An 18,007-nucleotide genomic window follows, 5' to 3' on the forward strand; every position below is an offset into this window, starting at 1 on the left:
GTGTGGGGCTGAGAATTGACTACTGATTGTTCTGGTTTTGTCTGTGAAGAATGTGGCGAAATCATCAGCTGTTATAGAAGTGGTGGGAGGTGGTGGAGGGGGACAGAGGAGAGAATTGAATGTTTTAAAGAGGTTATGCGTGTCTGGAGTGCTGTTGATCTTGTTGTGGAAGTATGAAGATTTGGCAGTATGGACTTCAGCAGAGAAAGATGAAAGCAAAGACTGATACATACACAGGTCTGACGGATGTTTTGATTTGCGCCATTTTCTCTCTGCTGCCCTGAGTTTGGTCCGATGCTCATGAAGAACATCGGATAACCAGGGGTTAGAGGATGCAGTCCGTGCTGGCCTGGAAGAGAGAGGACAAGAGGTTAAAGTAGAGCATAAAGTGTCAGTTGCTGCATTCACATTCAGAGATGAGAAATAGGCAGGTGAGGGAAGAGAGGAGGATACAACAGAAGAAAGATGGGAGGGGGAAAGGGAGGGTAGGTTTCGTCTAAAAGTAACCGGTATAGGGGTTGGTGGCACACAGGTAGCAAAATGTTATTTAAATGTAATGAAGAAATGGTCAGAGATATGTAAGGGTTTTACCAAAATGTTGTCTGCAATACAATTGCGTGTGTAAATTAAGTAAAGTTGGTTGCCTGATTTGTGCGTGCTTGTAGTGGTAATTCGTTTGAGATCAAATGATGAGGCTCCATTTGGTTCAGGTGTGCCTCATCACATGCCGCCAGCCCTGGCTATTTCAGCACCTCTTCTCTCACGCACCCACTCCTGTCGGGAGCCTGGTGAAGGGCGGCGATTAAGGGATGGGGTGATGCTGATAATTAGAGGGGAGGAAGCCAACTCGTCACAACTCACACACACACTGATCTTACTGTCTATATGAGGATTTATTACACACATTTATTCTGGCGTGATTTCACTGATAGAAGTTCAGCTGCAGTATTAATATCATGAAGAGAAAAGAAGAGACTCTATAACATCTCACTGGTACTGATTCATCATGCAGCTCAAAGCATTATGGGTAGAATCTCTCGTCAGTCTATTCTGATTCATCAACACAGTTTCACTGATGATCCAATAAATACATAAAACCCAGGATAGAGCGGCTGAGTGAATGTGGTCGGGACTGAGTGGATGAGGCTCATTGTGTCAGAGACGCTGTAGAAGGACAGAGTTCCTGCACTGTGATCCACAAACACTCCTATTCTCCTGCTGATGGACTCTACAGGGAGACGAGTCATTATCTTATTGTGACTGAATGAGTAACTGGAGGAAGAGCAGATCAAACTCCAGGACTGATCATTATATCCAAATATGACACTGATATATCCACATCTCCACTCCACTCAGTCTCCCAGTAACAGCGTCCACACACACTCTCTCTACACAACACCTGAGGACACTCATCAAATCTGTGTGGATGATCAGGATACGGCTGATCCTCAAACACACCTGTCACCTTTCTGTTCTCCTCAGACAGACTGAGTTCAGCGTTTGCTGTGTTTGGATCCAGTGTGAGAAAACAGCCATCTGAACACAAGAACAGAGACATTAATAATAACAACAACAACAACAATTACTACAGTTGTGTGTGTGTGTGTGTGACAGTGTGTGTTCTTGATGTTCTTGAATATGAGGACAAAATGTCAGGTTACTCACCAGCATTACAAGGACATTTGGTTTATAAGGACTATAAGGACACCTCGTAATTCTGGGAACGATTATGTTGTTTTCTGACTCCAAATAATGCCCCCTATTAAGTTTTTACATTTAAAAAAAAAAGACCTTATATACCACAATGTGTATGTGTATGAATTTGAAGCATGTCCCCTTTAACCACAATGTGCCATTTTACAACAATACAATCTCGCGGGAAATTTTACAACAATTCGCGGGAAATTTAAAAAAAATGACGTTTTGAAGTGTATTATTTACAGTAAAATTTTGATGAATAAATATTAAAAATACTAATGTAATATTAACTGATGACATTTTAGATTTCGCTGCATAATACAGCGTGTCTGCCATAGCCTTACCTGAGGTCTAATTGGTCAGTTTTGAAAACTCCGTTCGTCGGGCTGGACCATTTTCTCCTACACAAGATCTTTTAAAATTAAAGAGTCAAATTTTAAAAAGAATAAAACTATAAATTAAAAGTGATTACAGGCTGCGTGCTTTTTTCCTCATTGTGATTGACAACACTACCGACCAATGAAAATGCGGAGGATGGTTGTTCTGGGATGTCAATCATCTTTTCCCCGCGAAGATATTCAGACTGCGTCAGCGAAGTACGAAGTAAGTAATCTGTGCCTTTTAAAAAATACTTTCTGTATTTTAAAAACCTTAAAATTTATATCAGCTGTCTTACATCATTTTATGTCTCTGTAAATATCGTCTTTGTATTTTGAATACATTTAATCTACTACGTTTTGTAAACCGAATAAGTTAATTAAGATTCAGCATTAACTTACCTCAGTTTGAAACTCATACGACCAAATAATAGCTCTTTAGCAAATTTAGAAACCACGACCGAGGGCTTAAATGTCTTGGGTCTACGTTTAAACCTATTTAGAAATATATGATGCTTTTGTATTACGAATTTGTAATGTTCGAGATCGACCCGAACCGAACGTTATAGGCCACCGCCCTTCTCCCCCCAAACTTCTGAAAGTAAGTTAACGTGCTCTGTGGTGTACAACACCGTTTTGACAAAAACTTTGTCGTTGTTGTTTTATTCAGGTAAAAATACTCTTGGTAATATTACAGCAACCATTTCGTCAAGTACTTCTTAGAATCTGAAACGTCGATGCCTAATTAACGAATGAGTCCCCATTTTGAGGCGATTCTTTCCATTGCTTCAGTTAAATCGGTATTGTCCTTAATTTATCTGAACTGTACGTTTTCGTTCTGATTTCTCTCTTTTGTGGGAATATATCGTTCAGACAGCGTTTTTTATCATAGAAACATTATCCCTAAGACTAACCAAGTAACGTTACATGTCAAACAACTTTATTCTTTAAACTTCAACAACTTGATAATCACACAATATTGCTGATCTAAAGTACTTTATACCTACAACTGACTATCAAATTTGTGAATTTCAGTGAACACCAGAAAGAGCTCCAGAGGCGGGCTTACCCCTCTTCAGGATGCTGAAAGACATATTCATCTAGGAAGAGATAAAGACACAGTTTTTTCAAAATATATTGATGAAACTAAAGGTAAGTTTGCCACTTATATGTAATGCTTAGAAGAATAATGTAATCTGTATATTAATGTTTTATTAATTTATGTATAGTAGTAGTATCAAAAATAATTTCAGCCCTGGCAAAGTTCATATTATGGCATTTAGATTGTGCCATTTGTTTTTACTTATGTATTAATGAAGTATAACCTTGCTGGCAGTGTCTGTATAAAAAGTTTCATTGCCAGGCATTATGTCTGGTGCAATAAAGTATGATCTCTTGCAATGCCAGATTTATAACAAATGTGAAGGGCTCGACATTAATGCTTACCCACTTGTCTGGGACAAGTGAATTTTTTTGAAGGGGCTAGCCTATTGAAATAATTTACAAGTTGCCTGACTAATATATTAATAACAAAAAAAAAAAAAAATGCATGCACTTTGGGTGTGGGTGCACAGAAAAAGGTCTGTAAGAGAGCGTGCCAGTACTGTATTTAGTTCTATTTCACTCTTTTTGTGCTTGAATGGCTTAAAGTCACTTGAATGTTTAAATTGGCAAGACATTCCGTCATCTGTCATGGTGTTATAAGCGTGAAACCTGCAGGAATGAGTAGAATTATGTGCAGTGCCCGCAATCCTGCACCGAAATTCAAGTCCTGCTCTGTCTCCTCCGCTAATTCCTCAACTGTGAATGATGTCAGCGGCGTACACTCCTATTCTCCTGCTGATGGACTCTACAGAGAGATCAGTCTTTATGTTATTGTGTCTGAATGAGTAACTGGAGGAAGAGCAGATCAAACTCCAGGACTGATCATTACATCCAAACACACACTCATTACCCTGTCCCTTCCTGCTGATGCTCTTATATGATACTGATATACACACACCATAATCTCCACTCCACTCAATCTCCCAAAAACAGCGTCCACACACACTCTCTCTACACAACACCTGCCACACATCAAATCTGTCTGGATGACCAGGATACGGCTGATCTCTGCCAGTGTTAGTAATCACTCTGTTGCTCTTAGACAGACGAAGGAGTTTATTCACTGTGTTCAGATCCAGAGTGAGCTGATGGGAATCTGATGGAGATAAAACACATCAGAATCAGGAATTATGAATCTGTTTGATCTTTTCATGTAGCTGAACTCTTCATGTTCAGTGTATCATCAGTGTCTCAGTACAGATGAGCAAATATCTGTGCAAATCATCATTTACATCATCAGTTATAAAACTCTTCTTTCAGCTTCTACAGGAAGAACATGAACACACTCAGTGAGTTTTTCTGCTAAATTATAAAATTATAAAACTCTTCTTTCTCCTTCTACAGGAAGAACATGAACACACTCAGTGAGTTTTCTGCTGGTTTTCTTGCTGACTTACATTGTAGGAAGTCGTTCCTGGTTCTGGGAACAATGTTGGTGAATGTGACTGTGGAAATCAACAGACATGAACAGTGTGATTCTCATGATCCTGCATCCATTCCTAAGACATTTCTAATATGATGTTCTCCATGATATGAGATGATGATGGACTGGTTTCTGAGAGCAGATGAATCTCCAGGACTTTACCTCTGTCTGAGATCTTCTTGAGCTCCTCTTTGCAGAAATCCTCCAGTTTGTCTCTCAGCTGATGAACAGATTCTCTCAGAGCATCAGAAGAGACGAGAGAACTGAAGAGATCATCATTTACGTCTGTAGATTCAGGAGGAGCTGAGAGAGACTGGAAACTCTACAGAAAACAGAAATCAAAACTCATCAGCTCCACACTTCACCCAATAACCTGCAGGAACATCAGATTTGTGCGGCTCTTGTTGACTTGACTGATCTTTAGTAACTCAGCTCAATCCAGCACTTTCACAGCATCAGCTTCATTCTTCTCATATTCATTATATGACATTAGAGCTACAGATTCTAGTATTTGCCACTTACACTCTATGTGAACTTTCTAGAAAATAGTTTGAATGATAAAACATCTGCTAAGAACATAAATGCCCATCCAACAGCTCAATGGATTCTCGTTGTAGGGTTGAGTAGATTTGCTCAGGAAATCAGCTCAAAGGCTACGATTAGATTTACTATTATTTATAAATTTAGAGCAGTTAGAGACACTGAAACTTCACAAGGACCCTTAAGACACGCTCGGGTTTGGTTTGGTTTCAATAAACTGAAGTATTGCTAATATATAGACTGACTTCATGTTTGGGGTTTTCATGGTCAAATTCATCAATGTGTTACAGGCAAATAAAAATAATTTTTTGTCAGGTTTGAGGATCACCTGATCCAATTTTGATGAACATTACTCAGAATCGGTACTATCAAGTTCACTGATTTCACCATGACGTAATTAATCAGAAGGGAAAATGGGGTAAAAAGTTAAAATGTTACTTAAGTTTTGAACAGTTGGTGGCGCTAGTGGTGTTTGGCAGCTAAATGCATCTTCCAGAAGAAAGATCTCAGAGAAATTATTCCTAAGAGATTTCCAGAGCTGAGAGCCATTTGTAAGCGGCGTCTCTTTCAGAAGAAGATGATCAGATGAGAGTCTGACTGATGATTATATAATAAGACACTCATGAACTGTTTCTCTGTGAGTCTCTGTCACAGCAGGATCTGCTCAAGTCCACTATGATCCTGTTCTTCTAGATCTCTGTTACCTGCAGGAACTGGATGTGATCCTGTGTGTGTGAAAGCTGCTCCAGCTCAGCGTCTCTCCTCCTCAGATCATTGATCTCCTGCTCCAGTCGCTCCAGTCGTCCTTCAGCTCGACTCACTGCAGTCTTTTCCTGATCTCTGATCAGCCGTATCAGCTCAGAGCGGCTTCTCTCAATGGAGCGGATGAGCTCAGTAAAGATCCTCTCACTGTCCTCCACTGCTGTCTGTGCAGACTGCGGTTAGGACACACAGTGATTCAGGCTTCAGTGAGTCTGAACTGAGATGGAGACAAACTTCTCTTCTTCTCCAGACTCACCTCATGAGACTCCACAGCCTCTCTCAGCTGCTGAAGATCTTTCTCTCTCTGCTGGATTCTCTTCTGCATCTCCTTCAACTGTGTCTGGAGGAAAAATGGATAATAGTAAATGTCACATAAAACTACTAATCACTAAATCATCAAGTGAACAGTTAATATGAATCCAGTATCTGTGAATTAGTGAGACCACACAGTGATTCAGGCTTCAGTGAGTCTGAACTGAGACGGAGACAAACTTCTCTTCTTCTCCAGACTCACCTTATGAGACTCCACAGCCTCTCTCAGCTGCTGAAGATCTTTCTCTCTCTGCTGGATTCTCTGCTGGAACGTCTTCTGCGTCTCCTTCTGCTGGTGCTGCAGGACAAACGGATGATAGTGAATCTCACAGAAAACTACTGCCACTAAATCATCATGTGAACAGATGAATCCAGTAAAAGTGGAGCTGATAACTAATGGCTGTAGGTTCAAACTCCAGAAGTGATGATCGGCTACAATCATCATATCAGCATGAATTACTACAAGTGTAAGTATTATAAAAGTGAAACTGACAAAGACGTAGAACTTCAAACTGATAGTGTTTGTGCTGTGTAGCAGAGCTTGCATTTTGACTGATGGAAATATATATTTTGTCAAAGAACAGGTGAAAAGTATAATCAAGGCCATTTTTAAGAAAGATTGTGTTGATAAAGGTTTACGGTGCATCTTCAGCAAACAGTGAAACTTTTCTTGCAGCTACTGTTCACTTCTGCTGCCATGTGACGTGTGAATGCTGTAAGCTGTTAATATCGGTGCCGATATAAACACATATGAAACGATTGTCAGCAATATTTCATTAGCATCTAGTTCTGAATACCTGTTTCTCTGTCCTCTGTTCTGCTGCTGATACAATGTCATGGTTTTTATGTTCAATAATCGTACACAGCATACATATACATTTCTGGTCAGTGCGACAGAAAACCTCAAGGAACTTCTCATGTTTCTGGCAGATCATCTCCTGCAGTCGTCCAGTGGCATCAGTCAAATTGTGTCTCTTTCCTTTAAACAAACTCTCATGTTGGTCGAGGTGATTCTGACAGTAAGATTCCAGACACATCAGACAGGACTTGACGGCTTTGTATTTTCTTCCAGTACAGACGTCACACTGCACATCTCCAGCTCCAGCGTCACAGTCAGCAGAGAGTTTGGTCTTCTTCAGTTTCTCCACCACTTCAGCCAGCATGGTGTTTCTAGCTAAAGCAGGTCTTGGACTGAAGGTCTGTCTGCACTGAGGGCAGCTGTAGACTCTCATTTGATCCTCCTGGTCCCAGCAGTCTGTAATACAGCTCTCACAGTAACTGTGTCCACAGGAAGTTGTCACTGGATCCTTCAAGAGATCCAGACACACTGAACACAAGAACTCATCCTGAGAAAATCTGGCTTCTGCCATTTTACTGCATGAATACAGAGACACGAACACACAACAGCTCAATTACACTTTCAGTTTCTCTTTCACTGAAATCATGTGATTCCTGTTTCCTGCTTCTGTGTTTCAGTCAAGTGTTTGTCTGCACATTCTCTCATACTGTAACACCTTCATGTTCCTGCAGTCTGTTAGATGTGCAGAATCTCTGTGTCTCATGTGTCAGGTGTTAAAAAATACTCTGCACACACTTTTACTACCATGCACTGTAAAAATAATCACGTGTATTTACAGTATGTTACTGTAGAAAAACATTGGCAGCTGTGGATGCCAGAAATTCACTGTAAAAATATGTTGATGGCATTTCAGACGAACTGGATTTACTTTAAAACTATTTTCACTCAGATGCTAGTCAACTACAAAAATACAAAGTATATAAAATAAAACAAAAACAAGAAGCAATATTCCCCAGCTGAGATGAAGAGGGGGTTTTACAGCCCCTACTTCATTGTACCCAAGAAAGGTGGGGGGCTCAGGCAATCTTGGACCTGAGGGTTCTGAACCCGGCCCTTCACAAGCTTCCATGTAGAATGCTTACGCTCAAACACATGTTGATATGTGGAATCAACAACATCAACAATTGAATGTGTGTGCTGAAGGAAGCATACTTTCTTGTCTCTATCCTTCCAAGACACAGGCCGTTTCTACTGTTTGCCTTCGAAGATCAGGCAAATCAGTACAACGTTCTTCCCTTTAGGCTGTCTCGGTCTCCTCGCGTCTTTATGAAAGTCGCAGAGGCTGCCCTTGCCCCTCTCAGGGAAGTGGGCATTCGCATTCTCAACTAACTAGATGACTGGCTTATTTTTGTTGGTTGGTTGGTTTGCGAATACAGAGACGTGGTCCTCGACCACTTAGCTTAACTGGAACTTCAGGTCAACTGGGAAAAGAGCAAACACTCCCGAGTGCAGAGTATCTCTTTTCTCTGTGTAGCTCTAGACTCGGTCACTACGACAACACACCACTCAAAGGTCCGTGCCCAGTCAGTGCTGAACTGCTTGAGAGCTCTCAAGTACAAAACAGCGGTCCCTCTCAAATACTTTCAGAGGCTACTGGGGCATATGGCATCCTCAGCCACGGTCACGCTGTTAGGCTTGATGCATATGAGATTGCTTCAGCACTGGCCTCATACCCGAGTCCCGAGATACACATCGTGTGAGAATCATACCAGAGTGTTGCCGTAATTTCAGCCCTTGGCAGGACATCTCCTTTCTAGGGGCAGTCGTGACCTGATGGTTAGAGAGTCTGACTTGTAACCCAAAGGTCGCGGGGTTTGAGTCTCGGTACCGGCAGGGATTGTAGGTGGGGGGAGTGTATGACCAGCGCTCTCTTCCACATTCAATACCACGACTGAGGCGAGACAAGCCTTGAGCAATGCACTGAACCCCCAACTGCTCCCCGGGCGCCGCAGCACATGGTGGCCCTCTGCTCCGGGTGTGTGTTCACGGTGTGTGTGTGTGTTTGTTCACTACTCACTGCTGTGTGTGTGCACTTGGATGGGTTAAATGCAGGGCACAAATTCCGAGTATGGAACACCATACTTGGCTACACATCACAGCACTTTCACTTTCTACAGGCAGGGGTTCCCTCAGAACAAGTGTCCAGACACATTGTTGTAACAACAGATGTTCCAAGACAGGCTGGGGTGCCGTGTGCAACGGGCGTGCAGCCTCCGGGGTCTGGACAGGAGTTGTTGACGGTGCTTTTGGCCTTGAGAAGATTTCAGCCATTGATTCAGGGCAAGCACGTGTTGGTCCTGACGGACAACACAGCTACTCACAACTTGCCCGCCATCTCTTAATATGGAGCCAGCAGAGACTCAGGTCCCTGCGTGGCACTCATATTCCGGGCGATCTTAACCATGTAGTGGACTTCCTCTCACGTCAGTTCTCGCTCAGAGGAGAGTGGAGGCTTCATCCCCAGATGGTCCAGCTGATTTGTAGTCGATTCGGTCAGTCGCCCCTTGACACGGACGCACTGGCGCACAGCTGGCCCAGGAGTCTCGCAAGTATGTGTTCCCCCAGTGAGCCTCATTGCGTAGACACTGTGCAAGGTCAGGGAGGACAGAACAAGTCTTGATGGTGGCCCCTTTTTGGCCCAACAAGACTTGGTTCTCGGATCTGGTGCTGCTGGCATCAGCTCCTCCCTGGCAGATTCCTCTGAGTAGAGACCTTCTCTCCCAGGGGAAGGGCACAATCTGGCACCCGCGACCAGGAGGAGTTCAGAGATCTCTCACCTGCAGTGGTGAATACCATCACACTGGCCAAGGCCCCCTCGACGAGGCGGCTATATGACCTGAATTGGCGCATTTTCGTAAATTGGTGTTCTTCCCATGGGAAGGACCCTCCGAGATGTGGTATTGGATCAGTGCTTTCCTTCCTCCAGCAAGGCCTGGATAGGAGCCTGTCTGCCTCTATTCTTAAGGTGTACAGTACGTGGCTGCCATTGCAGCAAATCACGACACCATAGACGGCAGATCGGTAGGGAAACACAATCTTGTTATCAGATTCCTAAGAGGTGCCCGGAGGTTAAATCTTCCAAGGCCGTGCCTCATCCCCTCTTGGGATCTACCTGTGGTCCTTCAAGCCTTACAGAGAGATCTGTTTGAGCCCCTTCAGTCAGTTGAGCTTGGTTCCCTCTCTATGAAGACGGCCCTCCTGACTGCGTTCACTTCTATCAAGAGGGTGCGGGATCTTCAAGCCCTCTCTGTTAGCGAATCATGCCTAGAATTCGGACCAGCAGACTCTAACGTTATCCTGAGACCCCGGCCAGGATATGTGCCCCAGGTCCCCACCATTCCTTTTAGGGATCAGCTGGTGACTTTGAAAGCTATTCCCCGACAGGAGGTGGACCCTGACCTGTCTCTGCTGTGCCCAGTGCGAGCCCTGCGCATTTATTTGGAACGCACACAGAGTTTCAGATCATACAGCTCTTTGTCTGCTTTGGAGGTCAGCAGAAAGGGAATTTCTCTCTCCAAACAAAGGATTTCTCACTGGATTGTGGGTGCTGTCCTTAAGGCCTATGAGGCCAGAGGCTTACCATGCCCACTGGGAGTGAGGTCTCACTCGACCAGAGGCATTGCGGCTTCTTTAGCCTTAGCGAATGGAGCCTCATTAGCAGACATCTGCAGAACTGCAGGTTGGGCTACACCTAACACATTTGCCAGTTTTTACAATCTGAGAATGGAACCAGTTTCATCTGGAGTATTGAGCACTAGTTCTTCAACTTAGATGGCTGATATGTATGGTATGCACTTATTGAGTCCAGTTCAGTTCCTTCTTATGAACCCTGGACTACCCTGCCATCACTTAAGCACTTCTTGTGCAGTTGAGTTTTGCGGAGGAACTCCTCAGAACAAAACAAATGAGCAAATGCCACGCTGGCCAATTTATACCCGGATGTCCGGGGCGTGGCCAGCTATGCAGATTTTGCTCGCCAATTGTCAACTGTCCTTTTCTCAATGATGTCAGAGGTGTCTGGGCTCCCAAGTGCGAACCCTAGTTTTGGTCTTGACACAACGTCTCCGTTCCCTCCATCAGGGAACGAGTGTTACATACGTAACTGAGATGTTTTCACTGTAAATTCTGTTTAGGTACAAAATACATAAAATACATATTTTACTGTTTACTGTTTGTAAGTACATGCATTTTTTATTAACATAATATACATTTTCACATTAAATGGTAATTCATACTTTTTACATAGAAATATTTGCACAGTATTTTGCAGTAAATGTACACTGTACAAAATATTTTTTCAAAGCTGTAAGTAAAACAAAGATTATTATTTTACAAGGTAATACTGTTTCAGTTATTCTTCCTCAATATTTTATGTTTAATTGAATGCATTACTTGCGATTTCTTTGTAATTAATTGTGAAAATTACTAACATTTCTGAGTGTTGACTAACAATTTCTCATTTTTTTAGTGTACATGGATAAGCCTGTTTTTGTCCAAAATGTTTTACACCTTTGAAAAATCATTTTTACAGTGTGTTCATGTTCCTAGAGATGATGAATTACATGTTTTCTTTTTAGAAGGTTAAAGAAAGTAGATAATTAACAGTCTGAGACGTGATCTGCGTGAATTTGTACAGAGTTGTTCAATATCATCTTTAACTGCTGAAAGGATGTTGCAGGAGTTTGTGGCAGAATCTGAGGAAACCTGGCTGAGATTTCATTGGCTGATCTGATACTACAGCGACGTTAAAAATGAGTCAAAGAGAGTAAATGAAGCGCCTGAGGCTCGTTCACGAACACATTCACTCTCTCTCACAGCATTCATGAGTTGGCATATTAAAAAAAACTCCCCTGTGTGTCTTTGTCTCGCTATCGTTCTCTCTCCTCGACAGCACATTCCTCTCAGATCGTGTGTGAGATCATATTCAGTCTCATCTCAGATTAGCTGGAGCTCAAAGCACAGGAATTCAGTGAGGACGGACAGGAGATACACACGCTTGTGTTGAGATGAGCTTCTCCTGTAGAAATACACCTTCAGTATGTATAATGTCAGTCTGATCAACTCATAAGAGACAGAATTAGAGATGATGAATTTGTACAGAGTTGTTCAATATCATCTTTAACTGCTGAAAGGATGTTGCAGGAGTTTGTGGCAGAATCTGAGGAAACCTGGCTGAGATTTCATTGGCTGATCTGATACTACAGCGACGTTAAAAATGAGTCAAAGAGAGTAAATGAAGCGCCTGAGGCTCGTTCACGAACACATTCACTCTCTCTCACAGCATTCATGAGAGTTATCAGCATTTAGGGATATAAATCAAAGAAAACTCCCCTGTGTGTCTTTGTCTCTCTATCGTTCTCTCTCCTCGACAGCACATTCCTCTCAGATCATGTGTGAGATCATATTCAGTCTCATCTCAGATTAGCTGGAGCTCAAAGCACAGGAATTCAGTGAGGACGGACAGGAGATACACACGCTTGTGTTGAGATGAGCTTCTCCTGTAGAAATACACCTTCAGTATGTATAATGTCAGTCTGATCAACTCATAAGAGACAGAATTAGAGATGATGTTCATATGTTGGTCAGTGGCGTCCTCTAGTGCTACTCTAATTCAGTGCGTGATGTTGAGCCTGGTTTGGTTTTTATGAAGATTAAAAAAAAAAAGACTGGATGGATTTTTATCATTCTAAGATGGCTGTGTACACACAATTCCAGCACACATTTTTGTCCAAACACTTTGTAAAAGTGGATTTTGCATAATAGGTGCCCTTTAAAGGAATCTTTCATTCTGTCATGATTTGCATGTTGAGCTGAAGTTCTTCATCTGATGTACTGCTACTGTGTATTGTAATTATACTGTACGTAGTATAAAAAGCCTGTAGATGAGCCTGTAGGCCTTTATGCTCATTCCTGCACAAGAACATGATCAACTATAGTGCTTTTTATTTCATCAGGAACAAATGACCTTTGACCCCGTCCCCTTCATTTTTCTTTTCCTCTCCTCTTCTTCTTTGTTTTGCACCACTAGGATTAATTTTCCAAAGCACATAATCACCTGTGCTCCTGTTCATATCATCCTGAGATTCTGACCTGTGTGTTTTGTTACTTACAATTTGCTAAGACAATCTTAATGAAACTGGGATCCACTTGATCTTCATCATCATCGTCTTAGCACAGCAGAAGTCTTCTCTTGTAAATGTCTTAACACTTTTTCATTTGTTTCACACATTTTTCACACACTTTGTCAAAACAGCTACCACAGATCTCACTGAAAGACCCCAAAACTCTTGGATTAACTGTGTTGGAACAAAAGGAAAACATCTATTCACAGCTGATCGAAAGTACTTGCATAATTCAATCATGACAATTCTCGGAACATTTTAGCATGGTGATGGATATGACAATGTTAATGTATTTGGTCTTGGCGGAACAGATCTGCTACGCTGCTGCTGAATTGCTGCTGCTGTTGGTTATTGCTGTAGTTGTAGATTATTGCTGCTGCTGCAAGCAAGTACAGGAACTTGCTACTGCCAATGCATACGGCGATACGGTGCCGTGAGTATTTAAGACATGCTGCTGCTGCACAAATAGCATATAAAATAACCCCATAGCAGATCTATACAGGTGGAGCTGGGGAAGGTGGAGGGTTTCAGAGAACTCTGAAAGCGCGCTGCAGGAATCTCAAGTGAATGATAGCCAGCCATATAAATGCAAGGCAGTAAGCTCATTGGCTGCATATGCAGCATGAACCAATCAGCTTGTGCCAAGTCGTTTAACTCTCTGAATATCATCATTTACGTTAACACACCGTCAGAATGCGCCATCTAGAGTTTCATGACTGAACTATATATTTATTAATCTCTAATGCATCTGTGTGAAACTCGTTTGCACAACTCTTCAATCAGCAATCTGTCCATATCCATCTATAAAAGATGCCACCTCTGGTAGAGTCCTTAAACGAAACCAGGTCAGAATGAAGCCGCTGTACAGAGTTCTGTTCCAAAGAAACTCTGACATTGTGAAGGAGGCAAGATTCCAGTATGTGCAGCTACGGATTTCTTGTTGTAATGCCTTATTAGACCATTACAGTTACATGCAACTGGAATAATCTGCTCTATGAATAAGCTTTTTTTTTTTTAGAGAATAATGGAGCTTGAAGCTGAAGGGGCATATCACAAATTAATTTATGTTGATGAAGCTGGCTTCAACCTCTGTAAAGTGAGGAGTCCTGGGAGGAACATCATTGGGCAGAGGGCCACTCTTACAGTGCCAGTATCACCATGTGTGCTGCCATCTCCAATGATGGTGTCCTTTGCCATATACCAACTATCGGTTCAGTACAGAACACCTCATCGCATTTCTTGATGCACTGAATGAAAGACTGGCTCCATCCGAAGACAGAGGGCTGTTGATGGATTTGCCATGCCATGCCATGCAAGGAGGTTTTTCCCTCTGTGCATTGCAAGGGAAAACATCCAATGTGATGCTTTAGTTATTTATATTGTGTACTTGTGTTTTCTGAATGTGAACACAGTCATGACAAGAAAACCTGAACATAAAACCAAACCCAAAACCAACGTGACACTGTGCAACATGAGGGCATTTTTCTGTAGAGTTATCCAGAAAACATTGAGCAAATTGCAGTGTGTGAAAACGTGTTAAAAGTTTTGAGAAATTCAATTCAAGTTTATTTGTATAGCGCTTTTCACGATGCAAAGCAGTTTTACAGAAAATTAAAGTTTCTACATTATATTTAGTAATAGCTTATCGGTGGTGACTATCTCAAGTTGAAATCAAGCAGTCAGTTAATGTCATGTAATCAAACAGACGGTGAACACTATTAACAGCAATGATTATATGTTGCGATCAAACTTATAGCAAAATTTGGTAGTTTTGTATGTTGTCTGAGGGTTGGCATCATCTGAGGTCTTTTGAGGGGTTGACATAAATTCTTCTCAGGTGTTCGGTCATCTCAGGTCTTGGTAAGGGCTGGATCCAGACTGAAGCTTGTGAAGCCTTGTTAAGTGACGTGAAAGTGAAAGTGACGTGACATGTGGCCAAGTATGGTGATCCATACTCGGAATTAGTGCTCTGCATTTATCCCATCCAAAGTGCACACACACAGCAGTGGGCAGCCATTTTTTTTTTGCTGCGGCGCCCGGGGAGCAGTTGGGGGTTCGGTGCCTTGCTCAAGGACACCTCAGTCGTGGTATTGAAGGTGGAAGAGAGCGCTGTACATTCACTCCCCCCACCTACAATCCCTGCCGGTACGAGACTCGAACCCACAACCTTGGGTTACGAGTCCGACTCTCTAACCATTAGGCCACGACTTCCCCACGGAATGCCAATCCCGTGGCAGAAACAGAAGAAGAGAAGAACATTTTTAAAAAAAAATTAGCGTAGCTGCTGTTCCAACTAAGCAAAAGATGATGTGTTCAACCCAAGCAAAAGAATGTTAATGTGCATTTGATCAGATGTAACTGACAGGGTTATGAGATACATTATGTGAATGCTTGGCTAAAGAGATGTGTCTTTAATCTAGATTTAAACAGAGAGAGTGTGTCTGAACCCCAAACATTATCAGGAAGGCTATTCCAGAGTTTGGGAACCAAATATGAAAAAGCTCTACCCCCTTTAGTGGACTTTGCTATCCTAGGAACTACCACGAGTCCAGAGTTTTGTTACCTTAGGGAGCGGGATGGATTGTAATGTGATAAAAGACTAGTTAGGTACGAAGGAGCTAACCCATTTAGGGCCTTAAAAGTGAGTAGTAATATTTTGTAACTGATACAGAACTTAATAGGTAGCCCGTGCAGAGAATGCAAAATTAGGGTAATATGATCATGTTTTCTTGACCTGGTAAGGACTCTAGCCGCTGCATTTTGGACTACCTGTAGCTTGTTTGATGAAGATTCAGGACAACCAGCTAGCAGTGCATTGCAACAGTCCAGTCTAGCGGTCATGAATGCACAAACTAGCTTTTCTGCAGAATCAGAATCAGAATGAGCTTTATTGCCAGGTATGTTTACACATGATTTCTGCATCAGAAACAGGTAGGCTTAACTTATAACTTGGCAATGTTTTTAAGACGGAAGAATGCTGTTTTTGTAACATGGGAAATATGATTTTCAAAATACAAGTTGGTGTCTAATAACACCTGAATTTTTGACTGTAGAGGAAGTAACAGTACATCCGTCTAGATGCAAATTGTAATCAGTCTTTTACATTTTTAACACACTCTGTTAGCTTAGATAATTTAGAAGTTTCATCTGGTCTTGTTGAAATATATAGTTAAGTATCATTAGCATAACAATGGAAACTAATCCTGCATTGTCTAACAATATTACCAAGGGGCAACATGTATATTGAAAATAGCAGAGGACCTAGGACAGATCCTTGCAGCACTCCATATTTTACTGGATTTAATTGAGATTACTCCCCGTTTAAATAGACAAAGTGATAGCGATCGGAAAGGTAGGATCTAAACCATATTAAAGCCTGCCCTTGAATACCTGTATAGTTTTCTAATCGATCTATGAGTATGTCATGATCTATAGTGTCGAACGCAGCACTAAGATCAAGTAAAACGAGCAATAAGATGCAGCCTTGGTCTGACATAAGAAACAAGTCATTTGTAATTTTAACAAGTGCAGTTTCTGAGCTATGATTATAGATATCATTTTTTTGCAGGAAGGAACACAATTGAGCAGACACAACTTTTTCTAAAATTTTTGACATAAACGGAAGATTTGAAATGGGTCTGTAATTTGCCAGTTCACTAGGATCTAGTTGTGGTTTCTTAATAAGAGGCTTAATAACCGCCAGCTTGAATGGTTTTGGGACGTGACCTAAAGACAACGACGAGTTAATAATATTGAGAAGCGGTTCTTCTGCTACAGGTAACAATTCTTTCAGTAATTTAGTGGGTACAGGATCTAACAGACTTGTTGTTGGTTTAGATGCAGTGATACGTTTATTTAGCTCTTCCTGTCCTATAGTTGTAAAGCACTGCAGTTTATCTTTGGGTGCGATGAATGAAGCTGAAGTATTATACGCTGTAGAATCTACATTTGTTATTGTATTTCTGATGTTATCTATTTTATCAGTGAAGAAATTCATAAAGTCATTACTATTAAACTGTGAGGGAATATTTAGTTTCGGTGACGTCTGATTATTTGTTAATCTAGCCACTGCGCTAAATAAAAACCTTGGATTGTTTTAGTTAATTTCTATGAGTTTGTGGATATGCTCTGCCCTGGCAGCTTTTAGAGCCTGTCTATAGCTGGACATACTGTTTTTTCATGCAACTCTAAAAACTTCCAAGTTAGTTTTTTCTCCATTTGCGTTCAAGATTACGAGTTTCCTTCTTGAGAGAATGGGTATTGCTGTTGTACCATGGCACAGTACGTTTTTCTCTAACCTTTTTTAATTTGATGGGGGCAACAGCTTCTAGAGAAGATAGTGCCCATATTGCTTACTCATTTTGTCTAGTTCATGTGTATTTATGGGTACAGAGAGCACTTGAGATAAATCAGGCAGTTTATTTGTGAATCTATCTTTGGTGGTTGGAACAATAGTTCTTCCTGGACAATAATAGCATGCACAATACAAGGTAGTGGTCATTAACATCGTCACTTTGAGGTACTATATCTATATCATTAAGATTAATTCCGTGCGATATAATTAAATCTAGCGTATGATTAAAACGATGAGTGGGTCTGGTTATGTTTTGCTTGACTCCAAAAGAGTTTATTAAGTCAGTAAACACAAGTCCTAACTCATAATTTATATTATCAACATGAATGTTAAAGTCTCCGACAATTAGCGCTTTATCAACGTTAACCAATAGTTCTGAGAGGAAATCTGCAAATTCTTTTAGGAAATCTGTATATGGCCCTGGTGGTCTATACACAGTAGCCAGAGCAAGAGATA

The 18,007-nt window shown here is 41.5% G+C and overlaps 1 protein-coding gene across 1 annotated transcript; it reads right to left on the reverse strand.

Moving 5' to 3' along the window:
- Positions 1–1,058: 1,058 nt before the first annotated feature.
- Positions 1,059–7,682, reverse strand: LOC107756192 (tripartite motif-containing protein 16-like). Its single transcript, XM_016573223.1, has 7 exons — positions 7,014–7,682; positions 6,419–6,514; positions 5,847–6,077; positions 4,765–4,924; positions 4,577–4,624; positions 4,023–4,275; positions 1,059–1,341 (listed from the first exon to the last, which is right to left on the reverse strand). Exons 1-7 carry the CDS (start codon positions 7,584–7,586, stop codon positions 1,059–1,061), a joined length of 1,644 nt encoding a protein of 547 aa, XP_016428709.1. The 5' UTR covers positions 7,587–7,682.
- Positions 7,683–18,007: the final 10,325 nt, after the last annotated feature.

This window comes from Sinocyclocheilus rhinocerous, unplaced genomic scaffold (assembly GCF_001515625.1).
Source record: "Sinocyclocheilus rhinocerous isolate Xijiao unplaced genomic scaffold, SAMN03320098_v1.1 scaffold3308, whole genome shotgun sequence".
Classification (NCBI taxonomy): Eukaryota; Metazoa; Chordata; class Actinopteri; order Cypriniformes; family Cyprinidae; genus Sinocyclocheilus; species Sinocyclocheilus rhinocerous.